General features: G+C 37.2%; 1 protein-coding gene across 11 annotated transcripts in view; it reads right to left on the bottom strand.

Moving 5' to 3' along the window:
• The window catches only part of LRCH3 (leucine rich repeats and calponin homology domain containing 3), a 126,126-nt gene that overhangs the window by 16,542 nt on the left and 87,618 nt on the right, over nt 1–21,966 (bottom strand). For 7 of the 11 annotated variants that reach the window (XR_005383417.1, XR_005383415.1, XR_005383416.1 and 4 more), the window contains exons 13-19: nt 20,148–20,198; nt 18,583–18,636; nt 13,801–13,872; nt 9,968–10,016; nt 9,376–9,483; nt 7,581–7,699; nt 6,850–6,987 (exon numbers count right to left, since the gene is read on the bottom strand). Coding sequence is in view for 8 of the 11 variants with exons in the window: in XM_038583087.1 (XP_038439015.1) it covers nt 6,850–6,987; nt 7,581–7,699; nt 9,376–9,483; nt 9,968–10,016; nt 13,801–13,872; nt 18,583–18,636; nt 20,148–20,198 (591 nt within the window). In the remaining 3 variants the exon portion in view is untranslated. The remainder of the gene's footprint in view (nt 1–6,849; nt 6,988–7,580; nt 7,700–9,375; nt 9,484–9,967; nt 10,017–13,800; nt 13,873–18,582; nt 18,637–20,147; nt 20,199–21,966) is intronic. The other 4 variants (XM_038583084.1, XM_038583081.1, XM_038583083.1 and 1 more) reach the window with 3 other exon arrangements.

A 21,966-nucleotide genomic window follows, 5' to 3' on the forward strand; every position in this document is an offset into this window, starting at 1 on the left:
AGAGGGAGAAGCAGGCTCCATGGAGGGAGCCTGACGTGGGACTCGATCCTGGGACTCCAGGATCATGCCCTGGGCCGAAGGCAGGTGCCAAACCACCGAGCCACCCAGGGATCCCCCAGTTGGCTGGTTTCTAATATGTTTAAGTATCAAGCATGGAATCCAAATGTCTGCATGAACTCTGCCTTAGAGTTTTTACACAGGTAAGCAGATTAAAGCCTGTATCACCTCTAGAAAAGAAAGATTTCACTTGTGAATACTTGGGTTTTCTTCAAAGATGGAATATGATACTCTATCATGAGAAAAGGGGAAACGAGATAAATATATAATAGAGTTTGAGGTACTATAGTCTTGGCCTGAGAAAGGTAGCATGGGCTAGAATTGGCTTTATTATAAAAAATGAAAAGGTGGGATGAAAGGAAAATAGTTTAAAATTTTTTTCTTTTTTTTTTTTTTTAAAGATTTATTCATGAGAGACACAGAGAGAGAGAGAGAGAGAGAGAGAGGCAGAGACACAGGCAGAGAGAGCAGCAGGCTCCACACAGGGAGCTCGATGTGGGACTCGATCCCAGGTCTCCAGGATCATGCCCTGGGCCAAAGGCAGGCACTCAACTGCTGAGCCACCTAGGGATCCCCTAAGAAAAATTTTTAAAGGGGTGGCCAGGTGGCTCAATCAGTTAAGTATCTGACTCTTGATTTCAGCCCAGGTCATGATCTTCAAACCCTGCATGGGGCTTCATGCTCAGGGGCCAGTCTGCTTGAGATTCTCTCTCCCTTTTCCCCTCCCCCTACTTTCAGGTGGGCTCTCTCTCTAAAATAAATAAATCTCTCTCTGTGTCTCTAATAAATAAAATCTAAAAAAAAAAAAAAAAAAAAGAAAAAGGCAGCTCTAGTGGCTTAGTGGTTTGGTGCCACCTTCAGCCCAGGGCGTGATCCTGGAAACCCGGGATTGAGTCCCACGTTGGGCTCCCTGCATGGAGCCTGCTTCTCCTGCTGCCTGTGTCTCTCTCTCTCTCTGCCTCTCTCTCTCTGTGTCTCTAATAAATAAAATCTAAAAAAATTTTTTAAAAGAATATTTTATTTATTTATCCATGAGACACACACACACACAGAGAGAGGCAGAAACACAGGCAGAGGGAGAAGCAGGCTCCATGCAGGAAGCCTGATGTGGGACTCGATCCTGGGTCTCCAGGATCATGCCCTAGGCTGATGGCAGCGCTAAATCGCTGAGCCACCCGGGCTGCCCTAAAATTTTTTTTTTAAATAAATAAAACTTAATAAAAAAGTTTAACTGAAAATAAAATTTTAAAAATTCTTTTTAAGATTTTATTTTTAAGTAACCTCTACACCCTATGTGAGTCTTGAACTCAGAACAGTGAGATCCAGAGTTGCATGCTCCACTGACTGAGCCAGCCAGGCATCCCAATAATAATTTTTAAATTTCAAATCGAAAAACTCAAAAAGGTCCAGAAGGAGGAGAAGAATTAGGTTTCTAGGAAAGCAACCATTCTTGCCTCTGCCAAGTTCTTAAATCATTGGGGTAAAAAAGGTTTGTTTGTTTTTTAAAAAAGAGAGTGAAACATAAATAGTAAAATGATGATCTACTTGACAGAAGAAGAAAAACCCCATCAGGGCTCACACTGGCTAATTTACACTAAAGCTGGGGTCCTTCTCTTCCACTTTTTACAAGTGAAAGAGCAGGTGTTCATTGGACAAGTGATGCTGTGGTCTTCTCAACTCCTGGCTAACGAGGGAGAGATACAGTAAACTGAGGTACAAAGGAAAAGTCACTGTGGTGAAAGCTATTAGGACAAGGGCTTAACTTTAAGGGAAGTTGGATAAATAAACACAAAACAACTGCTTTTTACTTAAAAGAATTTTTCATTGGCTAGAAATTCCCTCTCCCTATACTAGTTTCCCTTTCTGTCTGTAAAAATGGACATAGAAACAATGCAACTAGCTTCTCTTATTGCCAAGGGACCTTAGCTAAGCAAACCAGGATGTTGATCTGAGTTTGAGAGAAGGTTGGCGGGTGTGTGAACAGGGCACAATGGGCTTTGTCAAAAGAAAGGGATTGAGCATTTCATTCCACAAAATGACGACCCTTAAATTTCTGAACCTCTACTATTCAGATGTCAACATCTATGGGAAGGGAGAATGAAATAGCTCTGACTGTGTAGGAAGAAAAACAACTTTGTTTCTATGCAAAAGAAAGGCTAAAAGGTTCATGCTGCTAAGTTAAAACTGGTCCAGGTATTACCACAATCTCAGAAAAAAAGAAAAGGTTCAGAATAGTGATCATGGGAACTAATTCAATATTACCTCCATGAAGGCTACTAGTAACCCAAGACAAAAGATGTCTCTGTGTTTGCTGGGGGTGTGGGTATGGGTGGGGAGAAAATGTCTTCTGAGATTTCTCTTGCAGACAGCAGGGTTCTCTGACTGATGAAGGTGAAGAGGCAGGAGGAACAATCAGCTCTTTTCCCAGTCATTTTTTGCATTAGCATTTATCCAAGTTCTAGGGATGTAGGACAGTATTTTATAAATGGGATCAAACTCCTAACAGTCTGATGAAAGTTGTGAATCTGCTCTCAAGAAGAATACACACACATGCAAATTAGGGTGTTGTGGAGCCCGAAAAGCCCTAGGAGCGCTTGATTCCAGGCTACAAATGTGTCCCAACAGAATGGCTAGTCTAAAGGACCTACGCCGTAGACTCCCTATCACTGGAGTGCAGAAGGACTCATGATTTTGCCTTAAGTCTCATTGAACCTGCTATCCCCAAAAGCTTTTCCAGAAGTTTGGATGATATAACATATAGTTTTGGATAGCCATGTATAGCTTGTTCTAATTCTTTAATATACAGCGTGATCTGAATAAAAAGTCTTATGCAGATTTGGAGAACAAAGTTAATTTCAACAAGAGCATAATCTATACCAAAAGGAACAAGAAATACACTGTTTCACACTATTCTGAAATTAGAAATGATTTGGAAGTTTTTCAGGTCACCTACCTTGGTGATATGGTTTATTCAGTGAGTTGTCATATTACAATATTTGTAATGATTTTTTTTTTTAAGATTTTATTTATTCATGATAGTCACACAGAGAGAGACAGAGAGGCAGAGACACAGGCAGAGGGAGAAGCAGGCTCCATGCACCGGGAGCCCGATGTGGGACTCATCCCGGGTCTCCAGGATCGTGCCCCGGGCTAAAGGCAGGCGCCAAACCACTGCGCCACCCAGGGATCCCATGTAATGATTTTTGATATGATTCACTAGTATACTTCTAAGAATGTGAACTGTACTGCCTAACACCTATGCCTTTTAAACCAAACAGCAATTTATCAAACTTCACTGACTCTCCCAAAATAACAAAGAAAGATGAATTGTAACCTAATATTTTGCAAACACATATGCCTTTCTGAGTTTCCTCTGAAATGCTTGGACATAAGACCTCCCCTTATAATGAGTGGTTATTTTTTGAATTGGGGAAAAGAAATCCTGGTTCTTAGCCACTTTTCAATGAATTGCAATAAATCACCATGCTTTAATGCAGCCATAAAGAAACTGCTATGGTTTTTCATTAGTGTATGGCTTTATTTTTTAAATTTTATTTTTTTAAAAAATTTATTTATTCATAAGAGACACACACACACACACACAGAGGCAGAGACACAAGCAGAGGGAGAAGCAGGCTCCATGCAAGGAGCCCGATGTGGGACTTGATCCCGCGACCCTGGGATCACGCCCTGGGCCGGAGGCAGTCCTGCAACCGCTGAGCCACCCAGGAGTAAGTGTATGGCTTTAATTTTATATTCTCCTCACAAAAAACCTTCTACTAAGAAAGTAAGTTACCAAGCTTTCTGTATGGTCAGAAGAACAAAAAGGAAGCAATACAGTCTAATACAAAGTGTTCTGGTAATCAATGTAAAGAATCTGTCACCCTTACTCTCAAATTCCACTTTCTTTTAGCTGTTTGCTACTTCCTATGTATTTCCCCTGGAAATGAAAAATGACAGATTTTCCTTTTTTCAACAATTAGTAAAACAATATTTTTATCTCTTAACTAAGTTGACAGAAACTGGGAAAAATGCATACTATGAATAAACCCTTCCCTTACTGGTGTTGCCGAATAGCACGTCAATTTCAATTCTCTTAATCACCACCTTTAGGACCCAGACCAAGCCTATCTAGTCTGGGAGCAAAGCGGACTTTGGTAGGGCTACTATTCCTCTCTGCCTTTCCTATGCAAAACTGAAGGCCTGTTTTCAGAGGTCACTAAATCAAAAGTGGCTACTTATTTTCCTTAGAAGCAAATGCAACACTATTTGTGGATGTGCCAGAGGGGATAGGACCACATCATCACTCTTGGGACTTTGGAACAAAGGAGCTTTTATAATTAGAAGAATACAAGGTCCTAGGGAGGGATAAATGATTTGTATCTGGAGAGGTAGCAAGTTGAATATCCAAAAGTAGCCATCTATAGGCCTAGATACAACTGCAATTTCAGTAAAGAATTTGTAACAGGAAGTGCCTGCTAAATAATAACAAATGACCGGAAAATCAGATGAGGTCAAACCTTTTGAAAGGTTAGACAATGTTTTAAGCATGTTACAAACGAACAGCATCCTTGGGAACCTTGATTATATTCTGGTTGTGTGTGTGTGTGCTGGGCTGGGGGAGAGGAGGAAGCATAGCTAAAAAATATTATAACAATTGGCAAAATTTGAAAACAAAAACAAAAACAACTAGGGAAATTTGAATACAGCTCTGGATGCGTTGGTGCTTCACCCAGTAACACTTACTCCAGCCTGTGAATCCATCCTTACCTGCTACCTGCACTCCTGCTGGCTGCTAGTGGCTTGCTACATTCCCTCTTCTTTCAGCCTGATCCCACAGAACACCTCACTCCCACCTCAATGCAGGAGGGCTCAGCCCCCGTGTCATTCAGTCATTGGCCATAGGTTACAGACAAGAGCAAGGCTGCCTAGGGCAATGCTCTGAAATATTTAGGGGATAAAGTTTTATATTATCTGCAACTTTTAAGTAATGCAATTGAAACACAACACACACACACAGCAAGACTACAAAATGAAATAAATGTCAGATCTAGGTAGATGCTTTCAAAGTGTTTTTTGTATTATTATTTTAACTTTTCTGAGGGTTTGAAATTTTTATAATGAAAATTTGAAGGGGAAAAAAGGAGAGTGTATCAACCCCAAACTTGCTCCTTCTTTTGTAGGTTACCATCCTGATACTGACTTCTAGATCTGACCAGCAGTGTAAAGAAAACCTGCCAGGCATCCTGAATGCATATTCTCCCTCATTTTACATCCAAGGTTGGTCACTAGATCATGCCAATTCCACTTCCAAATAGATTCTCATTCTAAACTGCAATTATAATCACATTTTCCTCCTCAGATTCCTTCACTGTTTTTTCATTGTCTACACTATGATAAACTTCTAACTCCCTGACATGGTACGCAATGCCCTTATCACATGGCCTTTGGGTTACCTTTTTTTTTTTTTTTTTTTTTTTTGGGTTACTTCTTTAGCTACATCTCCCACCATTTACAATCACACTTTGTGCATCATCTGTTCTAAACAACTTAAGAATTCTTTAAATATGCCACAATTATCCCTATCTTTTGCATCTACGCATATTATGCCCAGGATGCCTTTCCCATTTTTCTGTTATGCTGGCAAATTTCTTAAAAAAAAAAAAATAAAAAAAACTTCTGAGTCATTTAATTAATTAATTAATTTTTTAAAAAATTATTTATTTATGATAGTCACACAGAGAGAGAGGCAGAGACATAGGCAGAGGGAGAAGCAGGCTCCATGTACCGGAGGCCCGACGTGGGATTCGACCCCGGGTCTCCAGGATCGCGCCCTGGGCCAAAGGCAGGCGCCAAACCACTGCGCCACCCAGGGATCCCTCATTTAATTTATTTAAGAATTATTCATTTATTTTATTATCTATCTATCTATCTATCTATCTATCATCTATTTATGAGAGAAACACACACACACACACAGAGGCAGAAACATAGGCAGAGGGAGAAGCAGGCTCCATGCAGGGAGCCCCATGTGGGACTCGATCCCGGGTCTCCAGGATCACAATCTGAGCCAAAGGCAGACGCTCAACTGCTTTCTCTCTGGGTTTTTTTTTTTTTTTTTTTTTTAAAGTAATCTCTATTTTGATGAAATATCAATAGTTCATTTTTGCTTTTATTTCCCTTGCCTCTGGAGACATGTCTATGTCTAGTAAGATGTTTTTATGGCTAAGGTCAAAGAGGTTGCTGCCTGTGTTCTCTAGGATTTTGATGGATTTCCGTCTCACATTTAGATCTTTCATATATTTTGAGTTTATTTTTATGTATGGTGTATGAAAGTCATCCAGTTTCATTCTGCATGTTGCTGTCCAATTTTCTCAACACCACTATGCTCAACATGGGGCTTGAACTCACAACCCTGAGATCAAGAGTTGCATGCTCTATTGACTGAGCTAGTGAAGTGACCCTATGCTGGCAAATTCCTACTCATACTTTAAGAATTAGTCCAAATTTTACCTTTTCTGGGCAGGCTTGCCTGAACTCTCCAGGCAGAATTAAGTGGTCCCTTTTTTGTACTCCTACAACCTCTTATATTTCTTTCTTATAACAACGGTTATTAATCATTGTTTACATGCCTATTTTTTCTCTAGTAGAAGTGAGACCTGGGATGATAAGGACTAGACTATATTTGTATCCCAAGTATTCTGCAGAATGCCTGTCATTGTACATAATAAATGTCTGATGAATAGCCAACGCTTTTTTTTTTTTTTTTTTTTTTTAGCATAATATACTTACCACAGCTGGTGAGGGGACATGGATGCTTGGGACAGATCGAGGCCGCACGTGATTGGCCAAATGGCAGAGAACAACACCATCAGTTAGAGCTGCTCCAAGATCACAAGGCAGTGATACTTTCAGCCGGTACTCAATATGCTAAAAAAACAGGAAAATGTGTAACATGTTAACTGAGGGTAGCCGACACACAGGACATAATGTGAGTTATAATAAAATATATTTAATTAGGAATCAAGATAAAAAGCAAATAACTTAAGTACCACAATCCCTATTTTATCCTAAGTCAGTAACTTAAGGAGATCTAGTACATACATATGGCAGCCAGGCCACAGTATATGCAAAATACATAAAAAATTTATTTACATTCCTCTATTTTCTGATTAAAAACAGAACTAGATTCTCTCTTCATTCCAAAATAAACACTACATGTGATGTGTTACATGTATATCTTTTTGTGTACATACTTATGTTATTATTACTCTTACAAGATTTCCTTACATAAGACAGAAAAAATTTTTTAAATGAGTAAGGCCAGGGACTGAGCTTTATAGAATAACCCATCTCATTTTCCTAGTAAAAGCTGAAAAGAATGTTCAGCAAAATCCCTTTTAGGCTTATCATACAATGGGCACTTGTTGACTCTCTTAAAAATTTTAAGTCATATAAACAAGTGATTGCAGGGTTATGGGTTAGTAATAACACTGCAAAAGTGTAATTCAAAATGTACACACTTTCCGTAGTTGATCTATTAATTCTAGCTCTTCTTCTCTCTGTCTTGAATTCGGTCTTGTTATGGGATCTGCAGAATCAGTGGTAAGTGCAGAGGATGAAAGAAGGGGTGAAGCATGACCTAAAAAAATATGAATATGTAAGACAGAAAGGCAATTGCTAATGCTGGAACCTGATCACAGGTTCCTCACAAGTATAGCACTTCCCACTTCTGGACTGACTCTTAAAAAACAATTTTTATTATGAAAAGTTTCATATATATGGAATAATAGGGAAAATCATATTAGAAACTACCAAATGTCTATTACCCATTTAATTCAACTAGTTTTGATTAAAAATGTTTTTATTGAAAAATAACACACACAGAGAGAAAATTATGCAAAACAGCTCAATGAATTATCACAAACCAGATACGATCAGGTCAATAAAATGCAACATCACCAACACCCAGAAGTCCCTCTCATGCTCCCTACCCGCCAGTACCTATCGGTCGCTTTTTTTTTTTAAGATTTTATTTATTTATTCATGACAGGCACAGAGAAAGAGAGAGGCAGAGACACAGGCAGAGGGAGAAGCAGGCTCCCTGCAGGAAGCCTGATGTGGGACTCGATCCCAGGTCTCCAGGATCATGCCCGGGGCTGAAGGCGGCGCTAAACTGCTGGGCCACTGGGGCTACCCTCTGTCGCTTCTAATAACACAGGTTCTACATCCTTCCTGACCTGTAGTGCCTTAGAATAGTCCTGTCTAGTTTTGAACTTTCTATAAATGAAGCTATACTGTATGTACTCAAGTATGTTTCTGTGTTTGGCTTTTTCTGATTGACACTGTTCTAAGATTTATCCATATTGTTGTATATATTTGTTCACTTTTACTTTACACAGTATCCCATTATACAAACACGCCACAATTATTTATCCACTGTATCACTAATGGACACTTTGGGGCTATTATGAATAATGTTGCTATAAATATTTTCATACATATTTTGGTATACATGCTTACACATTTCAGAAGGCAAAATTGCTGGTCATAGGATATACAAATGTTCAACATTATTAGATAATATAAACAGTTTTCCAAATTAATTTACAATACCACATGCAGTGCATCTCTGAGTTACACTAAAAGTAGTTACTTTTGACCTGAAATGTTTGTTCCTACTTCCAGGTAACTTTTTTGGAGGCCAAGCAGATGTATGTCATATTAACTAAAAAACATTAGACTCAGTTGATGTTTTTAAAAAAGAATTACTTGGGCGCCTGGTGGCTCAGTCAGTTAAGATCTGACTTTGGCTCAGGTCATGATCTCAGGATCCTGGGATCGAGCCCCACATCAGGCTCCCAGCTCAGCAGGGAGCCTGCTTCCCCCCTCTCCCCCCTGCTCATGCTCTCTCTCTCAAGTAAATACATAAAATCTTAAAAAAAAAAAAATTACTGATTCATTTCTTTAAGAATAAAGAATAAGAATAAAACAGCTTTTATCAACAGAAAAATCTAAAAAAAAAAAAAAAAGAGTTCATTACAGAGAGGAAGAACATGCCCTAAAGCCCCAAAAGAGTATTTTGTTTATTGTTTATCTATAACCTCCTACAGGTGGTACTAAGAAACGAGTTAAACGAGTTAAATTCAAACAAGATTCTCCCTTTTTAATGTCAGTAAGATCACAGACAAATGCAGAGTTTAAAGCTTTTGCCAAGTGATGTCTCAGGGTAGAAATTTAAAAGCATTTAACAGTTAATGTCACTGTATAAAGTAGCACCCACCCCGTGGGCCCTGCTTTTTAGTCACTGTGACCTACCTTTATTTGCTTCTGCCCTGACAGCTGCTCGGAAAAGGAAGCTTTCAGGGCGCTGGGCCTGGTTTCTCTGAATAGCAGCAGGAAAAGAATATGCAGGGGAATGATGAACTATATCAGCATGGAAAAGCAAAATAAGATTAAAGGAGATGGAAAAAAAATGTAACAACAGACACACGTTACAAAGTTCAATAAATGGTATAAAGATCAAATTAAACATGGTAATAAGATGATAATTTTGTTTATTAATACAAAATCTGGTACAGAAAAGTGACCTTGAAATCAGGAAGGCTGCATGTATTTTTAACTGTCATGTTATTTTTGGTATATCAATAAAGGCAGAATGAATGTTACTATATTGAACAGACTCTTGTGAACCTACAGCCCTGCTAGCTTATGCTCATAGTTCGTATCAAATGGCTGAATAAACAACCAGTTGAATTAAAAAATGGAAAATGTACAGGAAGTTCTCAATTTGGGGTCTGGTTTTTCCTCTCAGAAAAGGAAGCCACAGCTAGCTAAGAGGTAATTTATCAAGAAAGTCCTGGTAAAGAATTATTTTTGATGTGGTTAATGGTACTTTTGTGTCTATTACCTGTTTCTGTTGTAGGTGAACTTGTTATGGCATTAGATCTGTCATCATTCTATGGAGAGACAGAGATATATCAATACTTATTATTCAAGAAGAGGTACTTTCAACATTTATAACTACCCGGGATAAAAGAAAAAAAAAAATCATGCAACTCTCCTTTAAAATTAAGTCTAGAAATGAGAATTTGGTGTAAGGGTTAATTTTGTACATTTTTTTAAGGCCAAACTTTTCATTTACTTCTATATGATACAAGATTTATGTAATGCATTCTCAAAAGACAGTCCTATTATATAACAGGTCTTTCCTAAGATGAAAAATGATAATCCTAGGGCAGAAAATTTTTTTGTGAAATGTATAGGGGAGACTAATTTCATTTCCTGGTAGTTTCTGAAGTATTTTTCTCCCCCTAGAGTAAAATTTAATGTATTAAGAAAAAGTGATGAGGTTTCTTCATTTTAGTTAGGAAATAAGATGTTTGATAGGTCAACAATACTGAAGACTTGACAGGAGAGTAGAATCAAGAAAAGCTAGAGTAACAGTCTTTTAGGCCTTGACATCTAGACTTAATAAATTAAACATAACTTGATGATATAACTTAAGACATCTTTTTTTTTTTTTTTTTAAATTAACAGAATGATTTTAAAACACACAGGTACATACATCTGCTCCCATGCTCCTTTTCTCCCTTTTGGTTTTATTATTTTCAGAAATCTTTTATCTCTAGTTGGGGTTTAGGCAGATGAAATTAATGAAGACTGAATTTTAACTGCTAACATTCATTCATACATACATACATACATACATACATACATACACAGAAACCATGCTGTTGATAAGATTCTTGGACTGATCCTGGAAGATAATTTTGTGGTAACAATTCCTTGGTTTGATACTCTTATGCTGAAAATGAAAACTGACTTAAACAGTAGGCTGAGCTGTTTTTGTTTGTTTTTTTTAAGATTTTATTTACTCATAGAGACACAGAAAGAGAGAAAGAGAGGCAGAGACACAGGCAGAGGGAGAAGCAGGCTCCATGCAGGGAGCCTGACATGGGACTCAATCCCAGGTCTCCAGGATCACAACCCGGGCTGCAAGCGGAGCTAAACCGCTGTGCCACCAGGGCTGCCCTAGGCTGAGCTGTTGAGTGAAGCAATGTATAACCTCTTTAGTAGTGAAAAAAAGATCCGTTCATCAAGTTTATAAATGCGAATAAACTAAGTTTAGGATATTGAAAAGAAACCAACATTTAAATAACAAACTTAAAATAAGAGCAACAAGACCTAATAAAAAGAACAAACAAGCAAATGAAGTAAAATCTGGATATCTTCACAAGGAAACAAGAGTATCCTAATTATCAAGGATTAGGAGATAGGAAAGAGAAAGCTAGTTAGCTGAACAGAGACCTGGTCAAGGACCAATGGTACAAACAGGAAAACATAAAGAGTAAACATGAAAAATATTTTTTATAAAGACCAAAGAGAAGTTAGACTAGAAATTTAATATTCAGAAATCAATAAAGTGAATAGGCAACTCTATTAGATGGGAAGGAAGAGCTGGAACAAATCCCACTGAATAGCAGCAAATGTTCTCCACCTCTACGAACACCAGAAGATAATACACAGTTGGGTATAATGAAAAACAAAGAGAGAATAGAGGCGACTTGTAGAATGATGATTTTTAAAATGTACTTTTATTGAAACTGGAAATCTAAGTTACTTGCATTCTAGGAAATGAAGATAATTAGTTCAAATCACTTGGAGGCCATGGACTGTATTTGAGAACTCTTGGAGGACTGGAGCAAAATACAGAAATTGACAGGAACTCCACTTTTACTTGCCTGCTGTAAAGTACCTGGGATATCAAAAAATAGTCTTTTCAAACTAATCATTTACACTGCAGCAGGTCTTGACAGAAAGATAGACTTACCATACAATGGTTCGCACATTCAGATTTGATCTTTTTTTTCTTTTTTTATTCCTTTTTAAGATTTACTTACTTACTTACTTACTTATTGAGAGAGAGAGAGAGAGAGAGAGAGAAGGAGCAGAGGGAGAGGGAGAAGCAGACTCCATGCTGAACATAGAGCCCGACAAGAGGTCTGCTCTCATGACCCTGAGATCATGAGCCTAAATCAAGAGTCGGATTGAGCCACCCAGGCACCCCTGGATTTGGCCTTTTTCAACTATGTGGGAAAGAATAAATCCTAATGCCCTAAGATACCCACCGATGTAATGAATTAGCTTCTCTCCTATACATCTCCTATACTCGTTATACACCTTCCTTGAGAGAATTTTCAAGGAAGAATTTTCAACCCCAATTTTCTGTTTTGTCATTCAAATAAGGATCCTAGCTGAAAAAGGCTAGCAAAGGGTTAACATAGAAGAGAATTATTATAAAGTTTTTTCAGAAGTCATCCAGGTATGTGTAGCATCTTCAATAACAACTAGAGAGAAGGTTTATCAGGTTTACATATGTTAAAAGTTGGGGTCAGCATTTAGAAGGACATGATAAAAGAATTTGAAAGTATTCTAGTAAATCAGAGAAGTAAATGTTCAAAAAGCAAAATTAAGTATTTAGAAAAACAAAAGATACAAGATGTGGGAATTAATAATCATTGAGGAGTATGAAGGAAACATCTGAGAATTACGGTGGATACCGAGCAAAATGAGAAAAGCCAATCTAATGCTCAGAGTATGACGTGAAAAACCCAATTTCATGCTCAGCACCAGATGGGCTCTAATGAAGGATGTGCTTCTGGTTGGGGACTGTAGAGCCAAAAGAAGGCAGAAAACTTGAGAAAGCTCAAAAGGATTAACAGACTAAGAAAAGCATATAAAATGGCCAGAATTTATGTAGTGAGAAGACAAAGGCAACATTGTAATAGTTTTTCAAATATAAAAATTCTTACAGAAAGACTGTTAAATAACTAGAAAATCTCTACAGCAGAAAGAAAAGAAGAAATAAGTGTACACCACAGGGGGATAGATCTAACTAAGATGAGGGGAGAACCTTTTAACAGTGAAGATTACTAATAATTTCTTATATATCTTATAATAGTGAGTATGGAATTACCATTCCTAGAGGCCTTCAAAATATAAAATACCACAAGGTCTTTTTTTTTTTGTATATATTTTTTTATTGGAGTTTGATTTGCCAACATATAACACCCAGTGCTCATCACGTAAAGTGCCCCCCTCAGTGCCTGTCACCCAGTCACTCCTCCCACCCACCTCCCCTTTCACTACCCCTCACAAGGTCTTTATTTAGGCTTGCAGGCCATATTCCAACTCTACTAGTAAGCCTGAAAGCAGCCACAGACCATAAATGAACAAATGGGGGTGGCTGTGCCAATAAAACTATTTACAAAAACAGGTGGCCTAGCGGCCATAGCTTATTGACCTCTATTGTTTTTTTTTTTTTTTTTTTTTTTTTTAATTGACCTCTATTGTAAGAAGGTTTTGCAGTGACACTTTTGAGGACTGGGACTGAAATTATTTTGCATGCACATTAGACAACAGAGTTAATTTATCAGCCAAAGTAAAATGACTCATGACAAAAAAAAAATAACCTTTGATAGGAAAATTAGAATGACATTTTAAACAATCTCTATATAAAGAATTTGAACACGGGCTGTGTGTTTCTGGCATGGTAAATCTTTCAAAAATTTCAAGCAAAATTAATGTTAAACTCACAAACATTTTTTTAAAAAATAAGCTTACAGATATTTCATGCACTCCTAGATTTTACATTGTCCCTGGACTGATCTATTAGAAAATTTAAGACTTCCCATGCACAACCCTTCCCCCAAAGTTCCTAATGCAGTAAACAAGAGATACCTTAATAGGCATGAAGGCAGAAGAATGAGGCAGGGTACCAGCGCAGCCCACTTGATTCAACCCTGACAGCGACTACATTTTAAAAGAGAAAGAGAAGAAACAGATGGCAGCATTTATGTTAGCAAAATGTCAGGCAGGCAGGGCAGATCGGGTCAATGAAATTAGAAAAGGAAAGGTCATGGACAAACTTAAAAGGTTTACTAAAATACCGATAGGGCACAAAGAATACTTGGGGGGAAAAAAACCCATAACTTATAAAACAGTTTTCCCACCTGTATAGTTTAAACTATTTTAATAGTTCACAGCACATTAATCAGGAAATGAAAGGGCTTTTAGCTGTCGGATTGGAGGAGGCCAAGGCGCAACTCTTTTTGGTTGTCTTAAATCTGGGTTCATCTGACGCCAGCTGCCTCCACCATGCCACCTAAGTTCGACCCCAAGGACATCAAAGTCGTATAGCTGAGGTGCACTGCTGGGGAAGTCAGTGCCATGTCTGCCCTGGCCCCCAAGAGCAGCCCTCTGGGTCTGCCTCCAAAAAAGGTTGGTGATGAATATGCCAAAGAAACCAGTGACTGGAAGGGTCTGAGGATTACAGAGCAACTGACCAACTGATTTTTCAGGACAGATGGGCTCAGATGGGTACCTTCTGCCTCTGCCCTGATTCTCAGAGCCCTCAAGGAACTACCAGGAGACAGAAATAAGCAGAACAATATAAAGCAGAGTGGATACCACTTTTGGTGAGATTGTCAACACTGCCTGACTGATGTGGCACTGATCTTTAGCTACAGAACTCTCCGGAACCATTAAAGAGATCCTGGGGACTGCCCAGGCTCTGAGCTGCACAGTGTTGATCGCTGTCACCCTCATGACATCGGAGATGACATCAACAGTGGTGAAATACCCAGCTAGTTAAGGACTACAAAGGAAAATATTTTCATAAATTATCACGTGACACCCAAAAAAACCCTAAGCAGGCATTTATTATTATTATTATTATTATTATTATTTGCAGGCATTTATTAAAGGTGATTTTATGCAGAACTAAAACTGAGAACATCAAAATTTTTGAGCATAATCACTTTAGAAACTGAACTAGTAGTAAGTCCTATGCTCTTCCTATGATGGGGAAACAAATCCAGCCAAAGAGTTCATTTTAACTGAGCAGAAATGGCATAAGTAAGAACAGTATTTTTTCAATAGTAAGTCAAATTAGACTTATTATAATTCAATGTAACACCTCTGAGATGAGAAAACAGACATGAGGCTTCTTTGTCTTGCCTTAAGGATGAACCACCATTTCATTTCTGCCTCTGTGTCCAAATGACCTATAAGAGGGTGAATGGGATTTTCCTTTTCTTTGAATCCTTTATCTTTCCACCAACCTACATACAAGTAGAAATATTTGCTATACCTATTAGGTAAATTAGAGGTATATAATTAAGAAGACAGTCTTATTAGTCGAATGTATTGTACAGAATTTTGATTACAGATACAACTGATCAAAACGTGGGAAACCCGGGTGGCTCACTAGTTGAGCATCTGCCTTTGGCCCAGGGCGTGATCCCAGAGTTCCAGGATCGAGTCCTGCATTGGGCTCCCCTCAGGGAGCCTGCTTCTCCCTCTACCTGCCTCTGCCTCTCGCTGTCTCTCAAGAATAAATAAATAAAATCTTAAAAAAAAATTGCTCATAATGTGACAATTACTTAATTTGGTAAAGAGTAGAAAGCAGAGAAGACAGGACTTTTACAAAGGGCACTGGATAAGACTGTATGTATGAAAACAACAAAATGCCAAAGGCTTAAATATTTCAAAGCTTTTAGAAGTTAAATAACATTGAGAAATGTAAACTAGCATCACAACTATGTGAATCATAGAGTAAATGAACTTAAACTTAATATGTGGGTATTCAGACAAAGGTGTGTAGATGAGCAATAAAATAGATTATTATTTTATTATATATTATTTAAAGAGTTGATAGCAATGTTTCTTTTTATGGGGGGTGGGGTGGGAAACCTAATCTAATTTAAGGCAGAAAAAAGTGAAAAAGGAAATGTACCAAAGAATAAGACTGTGACAACAGTCATACACTGTGTATGCTTCACCTCTTCAGTTTTCCTGGGCCTCTTTACAATCAAATGTTCTGGAATTACTGTCAATCTCAAAAGTAACAAGGCTGAAACCACTACATTGTCAAGGGAGGAAAAAAGGAGTGGAAGGAAGAGGAAGTGAAATGAGCCTAGATACTCTAGTTTCTAGAGATGAGACACAGATGCAATGGGATATAGAAGAAAGCAACAGACACCTGAAGGGCAGCCCTACGAGAATGTTAATGTCAAAGATATTAAACACTACTAATACTTATTTCAAATCCTATACTTCAAAGTCTTTAAATGAAATCCAATATTTATACCTTGCCGTATCGTCAGACCTTTTCATCATGAAACTATTTAATGAGAGATTATTACATACATAGCATATATGTGTTCATTCAGGAAATATTTATTGAGTACTTAATACATCCCAGGGATAATTGGGTAAATAATGAATCCCTGAGTATACACAGGTAATTGCAACAGAGAATATCCCTGTGCCTTACAGCTTATAGTCTAATAGGGAAGCGATGTAAAATAATAAATGCCCACCTAAAAGTACTAGGATGAGAAAAAAAAATGGAGACAAATTTGATTTGGGGGTTGTGGGCTGCAGAAAGGCCATTTTAAAGGTGTGACATTTAGGCTGATACCTGATAGATGAGGAGGAATTAACCAAGGGGTATATGCAGGGAGGGAGATGCATTTCATGCTGATGGAAACCACATTTGCAAAAGATTGTGAGGTGCAAATGGGCTTGCCTTATTTGAAGAGCTGAAAAAATGCTGGTATAGCATGAGCCCAGGGATTTGAGACAGAGTGTGCAGGAACTTGTAGGCTATATTAAGAAGTTTGGATTTTATTCTAAGGAGTTTCTTCATGCCATGTTAAGAAGTTAGGACTTGGGGCACCTTGGTGGTACAGTTGCTTAAGTGTCCAACTCCTGGTTTCAGCTCAGGTCATGATCTCAGGGTCATGAGATTAAGCCCTGAGTCGAGACCCTTGTTGGGCTCTGTGCTAGGTGTAGAGTCTATTTAAGATTCTCTCACTCTCTCCTGTCCCTCCCACACTCTCTCTCTCTCTCTCTCTCTCAAAAAAAAAGTTAGTACTTTATTCTATCATATGAAGACATCAGAGAGTAGTCTTGAGAAAAATCAGAGATATGATTTAAAACAGACTCTTTTGGCACAGTGTTGGACACTATTTGGCATACAGAAATATGTGAGACATGGTCCTTGCTTTTCAAGGCCATCTCATTTAGGTCAAACATGAATACTGATAAAATGCAAGTGCATGTGTTTTGAAAATGGCTAAAAGCCATTTCAGATTTCACACTGAGGGGATTTTGTTGTTTTTCCAAATCCCATTTTTTTCCTTGACAAAGAAGTGTGGGCATGCAGGCTTCTATCACTTACTATATGTGTTATTAAATCTCATCTTTAGTCTCCTAAGTTGTTTTCAATTATGAGAGGCAATACACCATGGTGTCTAAGGCAGGTATACTCAAATCAGCCAGATCTAGATTTGAACCTAATCTTGTACTTACTTAAGCTACGTGACCTCGGACAAATTGCATTCTGGACAAAACATACTGTGCCTCAGTAATCATTTGTAAAATGGTGATATGTTTAACTTTAACTGTTAAGATTGCTGTGAGGAGTAAATGAGATCATTCTGGTAGTATCTGGATCATCACAGGCTCTCAGTATCTTTCAGCATTAATTTATTTGCTTCCCATGCCAATTAATTTCTAGTACAACTCCAGAGGGTGGTGGTTTTATTTATGAGACTGCCCAGTTAAAATGTTCTTTATCCATCTCTAAGGAAGTGACAACTGCAGAACACACAGAAACACTGACAATGGAAGTCTACGTTAAGAAGACTCTCATGCTGAAGTATGCAGTCCATGCAGCAGTTACCAGCACGTAAGACAGGAATTGCTACACACACTAGACTTTTGAACTACGAGTTTTCAACATACTATAAAAAATATCATAAAACATGATAGGAAAAGCTGTAAATGTTAGAGTTCTCTTGCAAGACTGACAAAACTAAGATTTTCACTACAGCTCCTATGTTATACTCATTGTCAGCTGATGAAAGATAATAAAAAGTAAACTAGTGTTAAAAATGATCAGTAGGTAACATTCCAAGTTAATGTTTCCCAGGGTTTAAAAAATGGGCATGGAGGGATAATCTTGAGATGTAAGTATTTTTTAAAAGTTCGGGATTTGCAGTAGCTTAAAATAGATAATAAAATAGAATGGCAAATATACAGTTGTATAATTAGTGTCATGGACTAAGGAAATTCATTTAACACACAGGTGACTAACGAGCCAATTAATGATTAATACAGTAAATGCACTTGGAATTAGAAATGACATTTACAAAACAAATATATTATGCCCTCTCCTCCTAACCCACATACAAAGCCAATGTGGATCGCTATGTGAATGTTTTACTTTTGGAAACACTAACAAAGGTATTTGAATTATAGCTGCAGACCGCTGGGACATTGGGTAAATAATGAACAGTAACATAAGGAAATTGTTCCAGCTATTTGTAAAGCATTTAGTAATGATGCTTATCATGTTTTATGGTATTTAGATAATTTTTGAATGAAAAGTATATTAACTATTCTCCAATCTCAAGACACAGCGATATATAGCTCCATTTCGTGCAAGGCTCTTACCACTAACAAGGCACTATCATCAGTGTGCTGAGACCTTCTGGATGGGAAGGGACACTGGAGAGGTGGAGAGAAATGGAGCAATGTCAAAAACAAATGATGCACACATGTGACATATTTCACAAATACACAAGCAAAGAGGTATATTAAGACATACTGAAGATGCTAACATATGGGATTGTATTCACAATCATTTTGAATTCATGGATCATAAGAGGTAATAAGTTGATTCTGAGTCATGATTTTCTTCTAAAGAGCTTAAACAACTTCAAATATGATCCTATTGCTTAAAAACTGACTAAAGCAAGGAGGGAATAGGGATTATTTTTATTCACAAAGAATAGAGAGAGAGCTGAAATACAGAAGTAGCAATAATAAAGGATTTGTGGTTATTTAATGAGTCAGTGACAAATTAGAAACAATAAACCCAAGAGTCATGAGTTCTAGTCATTGCATCTCTTCGTTACCTTTCTCAGACAAAATAAGAATACAATTGGAAACTTAAAAACTGTACACCTTATTTTCCCGAGAAGTTTTAATTTTTAAATAATGAATTTACTCCAGCATGTTCATTAAGAAGGAATTTTGGGGGTAAAAAAAAAGGAGACAGTATTGACTTTGTCTGTGAAAGGTATGTACCTTTATTATTACCACAGTAAGAAGAGACAACTAAAAAAGCTGAGTTACTCTTTCTGGTACTATACAATGCATAAATTCTGAGATAAGTAGTGACTATATGTCCACTCAGATAAAGAAAAAAAAAATTTATAATGGATAATTTAAAACATTTCAAACAATGCATTTTACCACTATTCTGGAAACACTCGTGCTTTAAAACCTCTGTGCTGAAACTTGATGCTTGTAAAGCCCCGTGTGTTAGGTTTTCAAGTAATTTACTTTACAGAAAGCAGATTTAAAATCCACATAAAAAATACCCTTATGCATTTTTAAGGACGCAATGATCATAAACTGAAAAACTGAGAAGGCAAAGATAAAGAAAAATGGCTTTTAATAAAAAGGCCAACTATAATAAAAATATTTAGTACATTTCACTTTAACAGATCAAAACAGGTGCATTTAAAAAAACTTAAGCAATTAATTTTACATTTTTACTTGTAATGAAAATGTACTACTTAATATTACAAAACTACTGTGTACACTGTAAAGCCAATAACATATTCAGGAAGTGAGCCGTGGAGCTAAAATATATGTAGTTATCTTTTAGTTCAATACCAATACCATTTACCCCTGTCACATACGGCTCTCAGGACTCCCTCTCACTACACACTATGCTTTGAAATGGATGAGGGAGATGATACTGCTGGTGGGGATAGGGTAAAGGAATAAATAATCTCCTGATGAATTAGTATAGATTAAAGAACTCCTGATCTGTAGACTTGGATAAACTCCCTTGCCTATGTCATCTTCTCTCAAATAAGTAGAATTTTGTGAGGGAAAAGGAAAATGGCAATATTTTCATCACCGAAAACATGATAGTCACATGCAAACATTTCATTTCCATTGCAACAATAAAAAATTCCAAAGAAAAAGTGATTATATAGACTTACCTCGCCATCTAAGGGGGGTTGTTGTTTTTGTGGACTTTGTGATGCTTTTTGCTATACACCCCCAAACCCCCCGAAAAAGGGAAGCTGGTTAGAATCTGGAACAGTGGAAATGATACCAGATAATCATCCACATTAATTTCTGTATCTCTCGTGTAGCAGCACTTTTCTAGATTTACTGGCTAGAAGATGCTGCCCTTTCCCTTAAACAGCATACAATTTAAATGAGGAGAGCAATAAACAAAGGTCTATAAGCATCTATAAATCAAATATAAAAAGTATGGTTTTTATATGTACACACACACACAAACACACTCATAATCAGAATAGTGATCTCTCACTACTGTCTCTCAACGAGGCTCGTTTTTTGTCTAATACTGGCACCTTTAGCTCTCTCCTATCACACAATTTTCAGGTTTGCATTTTCAACTGCCTGTGGAAACTCTCTATCTGGAAACCCACTTTCACCTTGTGTTCAACATGCTCAAAAACAAATCCTCAAATTTCCATACTAACTGGTTCTTTTCCCCAATTTGCTAATTTCTGTTATTATGTCAAATAATAATATTATACCATCTCTACAGTAAGTGTTTTACAATGTATTCTTAAACACATTATCTTAAATAATTCTTCTTATTCTTGGAGATACACAAACATCATAATCATATTTATTTAAAGACAAAAGAATTAAGGACAGAGAGGTTATATGATACGTGCAAGGTCACAAAGTAAATCTGCATAACTGAGATTTACATCTCCATTGTCTAACTTAGAATCCTATATTCTTTCCACAAGGCTAGCCTCCTATTCAAACTGTACTTTTAGCCTCAAAATCTTGCTTTGGGATCTTTTTTTCACTTATCTTCAAAGATGTACTCAACATTCACAACATCTATATATAAAACACAATGATGCTTCTCTTCAAATCACTAATTTATAAAATCTATTGTGGTAAGGAGGATGGCACTCACCACACTAGTAAAAGTACTAGATGCACCCATAATAATTCTGAGTTAATATTTAAAAGTTAAATATTACACCTATGAGGAAATAAAAGGCACAGAATGATTCAGTAATTTTCCCAAAGTTGAGCACATAATGAAGAGCTAAGCTGGATTCAAATTCTGATCCTAAGCTCTTATCACTGTGTAACACTGCCTCTCCTTAGAAACCTCAGAGATCACCTGGTTCTATGCCTTCATTTTGTACCTTAGTCTAATTACTGCAGTTACTCTCTATTTCATTATCCTTATCTTTCTAACATTTTAACACAAGTAGATTAGTATTTGGGAATTATCTTTCATTTTTTTTCTCCTGCTTTAGAACTTCTAATTGTTCTCTTCTACCTAATAGATTCAAGATCAAACTCTAATTTAGCATTTAATCAAGACCATCTCCAATGTAATTACTTCTTACTAGCTATGAGGCATCTATAGAAGGCAAACTAAATGAATTAATTAATGTAGAATGTACAAAACAGCCCTTAGGATTCAGTATGTGTTAGCCATCATTATTTACTGATAGTCAATATAGCTCGTGGTTGCAGATTAGGGTTTGGAGCCAGCCTTCTTTTTAAAGAAATTTTTTTTTTTTTTGCCAGCCTTATTTCTACTTTCTGTTCAGCTTGTCTTGAGCAGAACTGTGTTCTGCTAGTAACTATTTGTGTATTTAACCTGGACAAACTGCCACCCTCTCTAAGCCATCAGAGATCATCATCATGGGCTAGATATACTTGGAAAAAAAAAAGAGAGAATTTTATCACATTTATGTTACTTAAAGAAGATTGTCTTTGACTAGAATTATGAAATATAAGAGAGAAAGC

This window comes from Canis lupus, chromosome 33 (genome assembly GCF_011100685.1).
Source record: "Canis lupus familiaris isolate Mischka breed German Shepherd chromosome 33, alternate assembly UU_Cfam_GSD_1.0, whole genome shotgun sequence".
In the NCBI taxonomy this organism is placed as follows: Eukaryota; Metazoa; Chordata; class Mammalia; order Carnivora; family Canidae; genus Canis; species Canis lupus.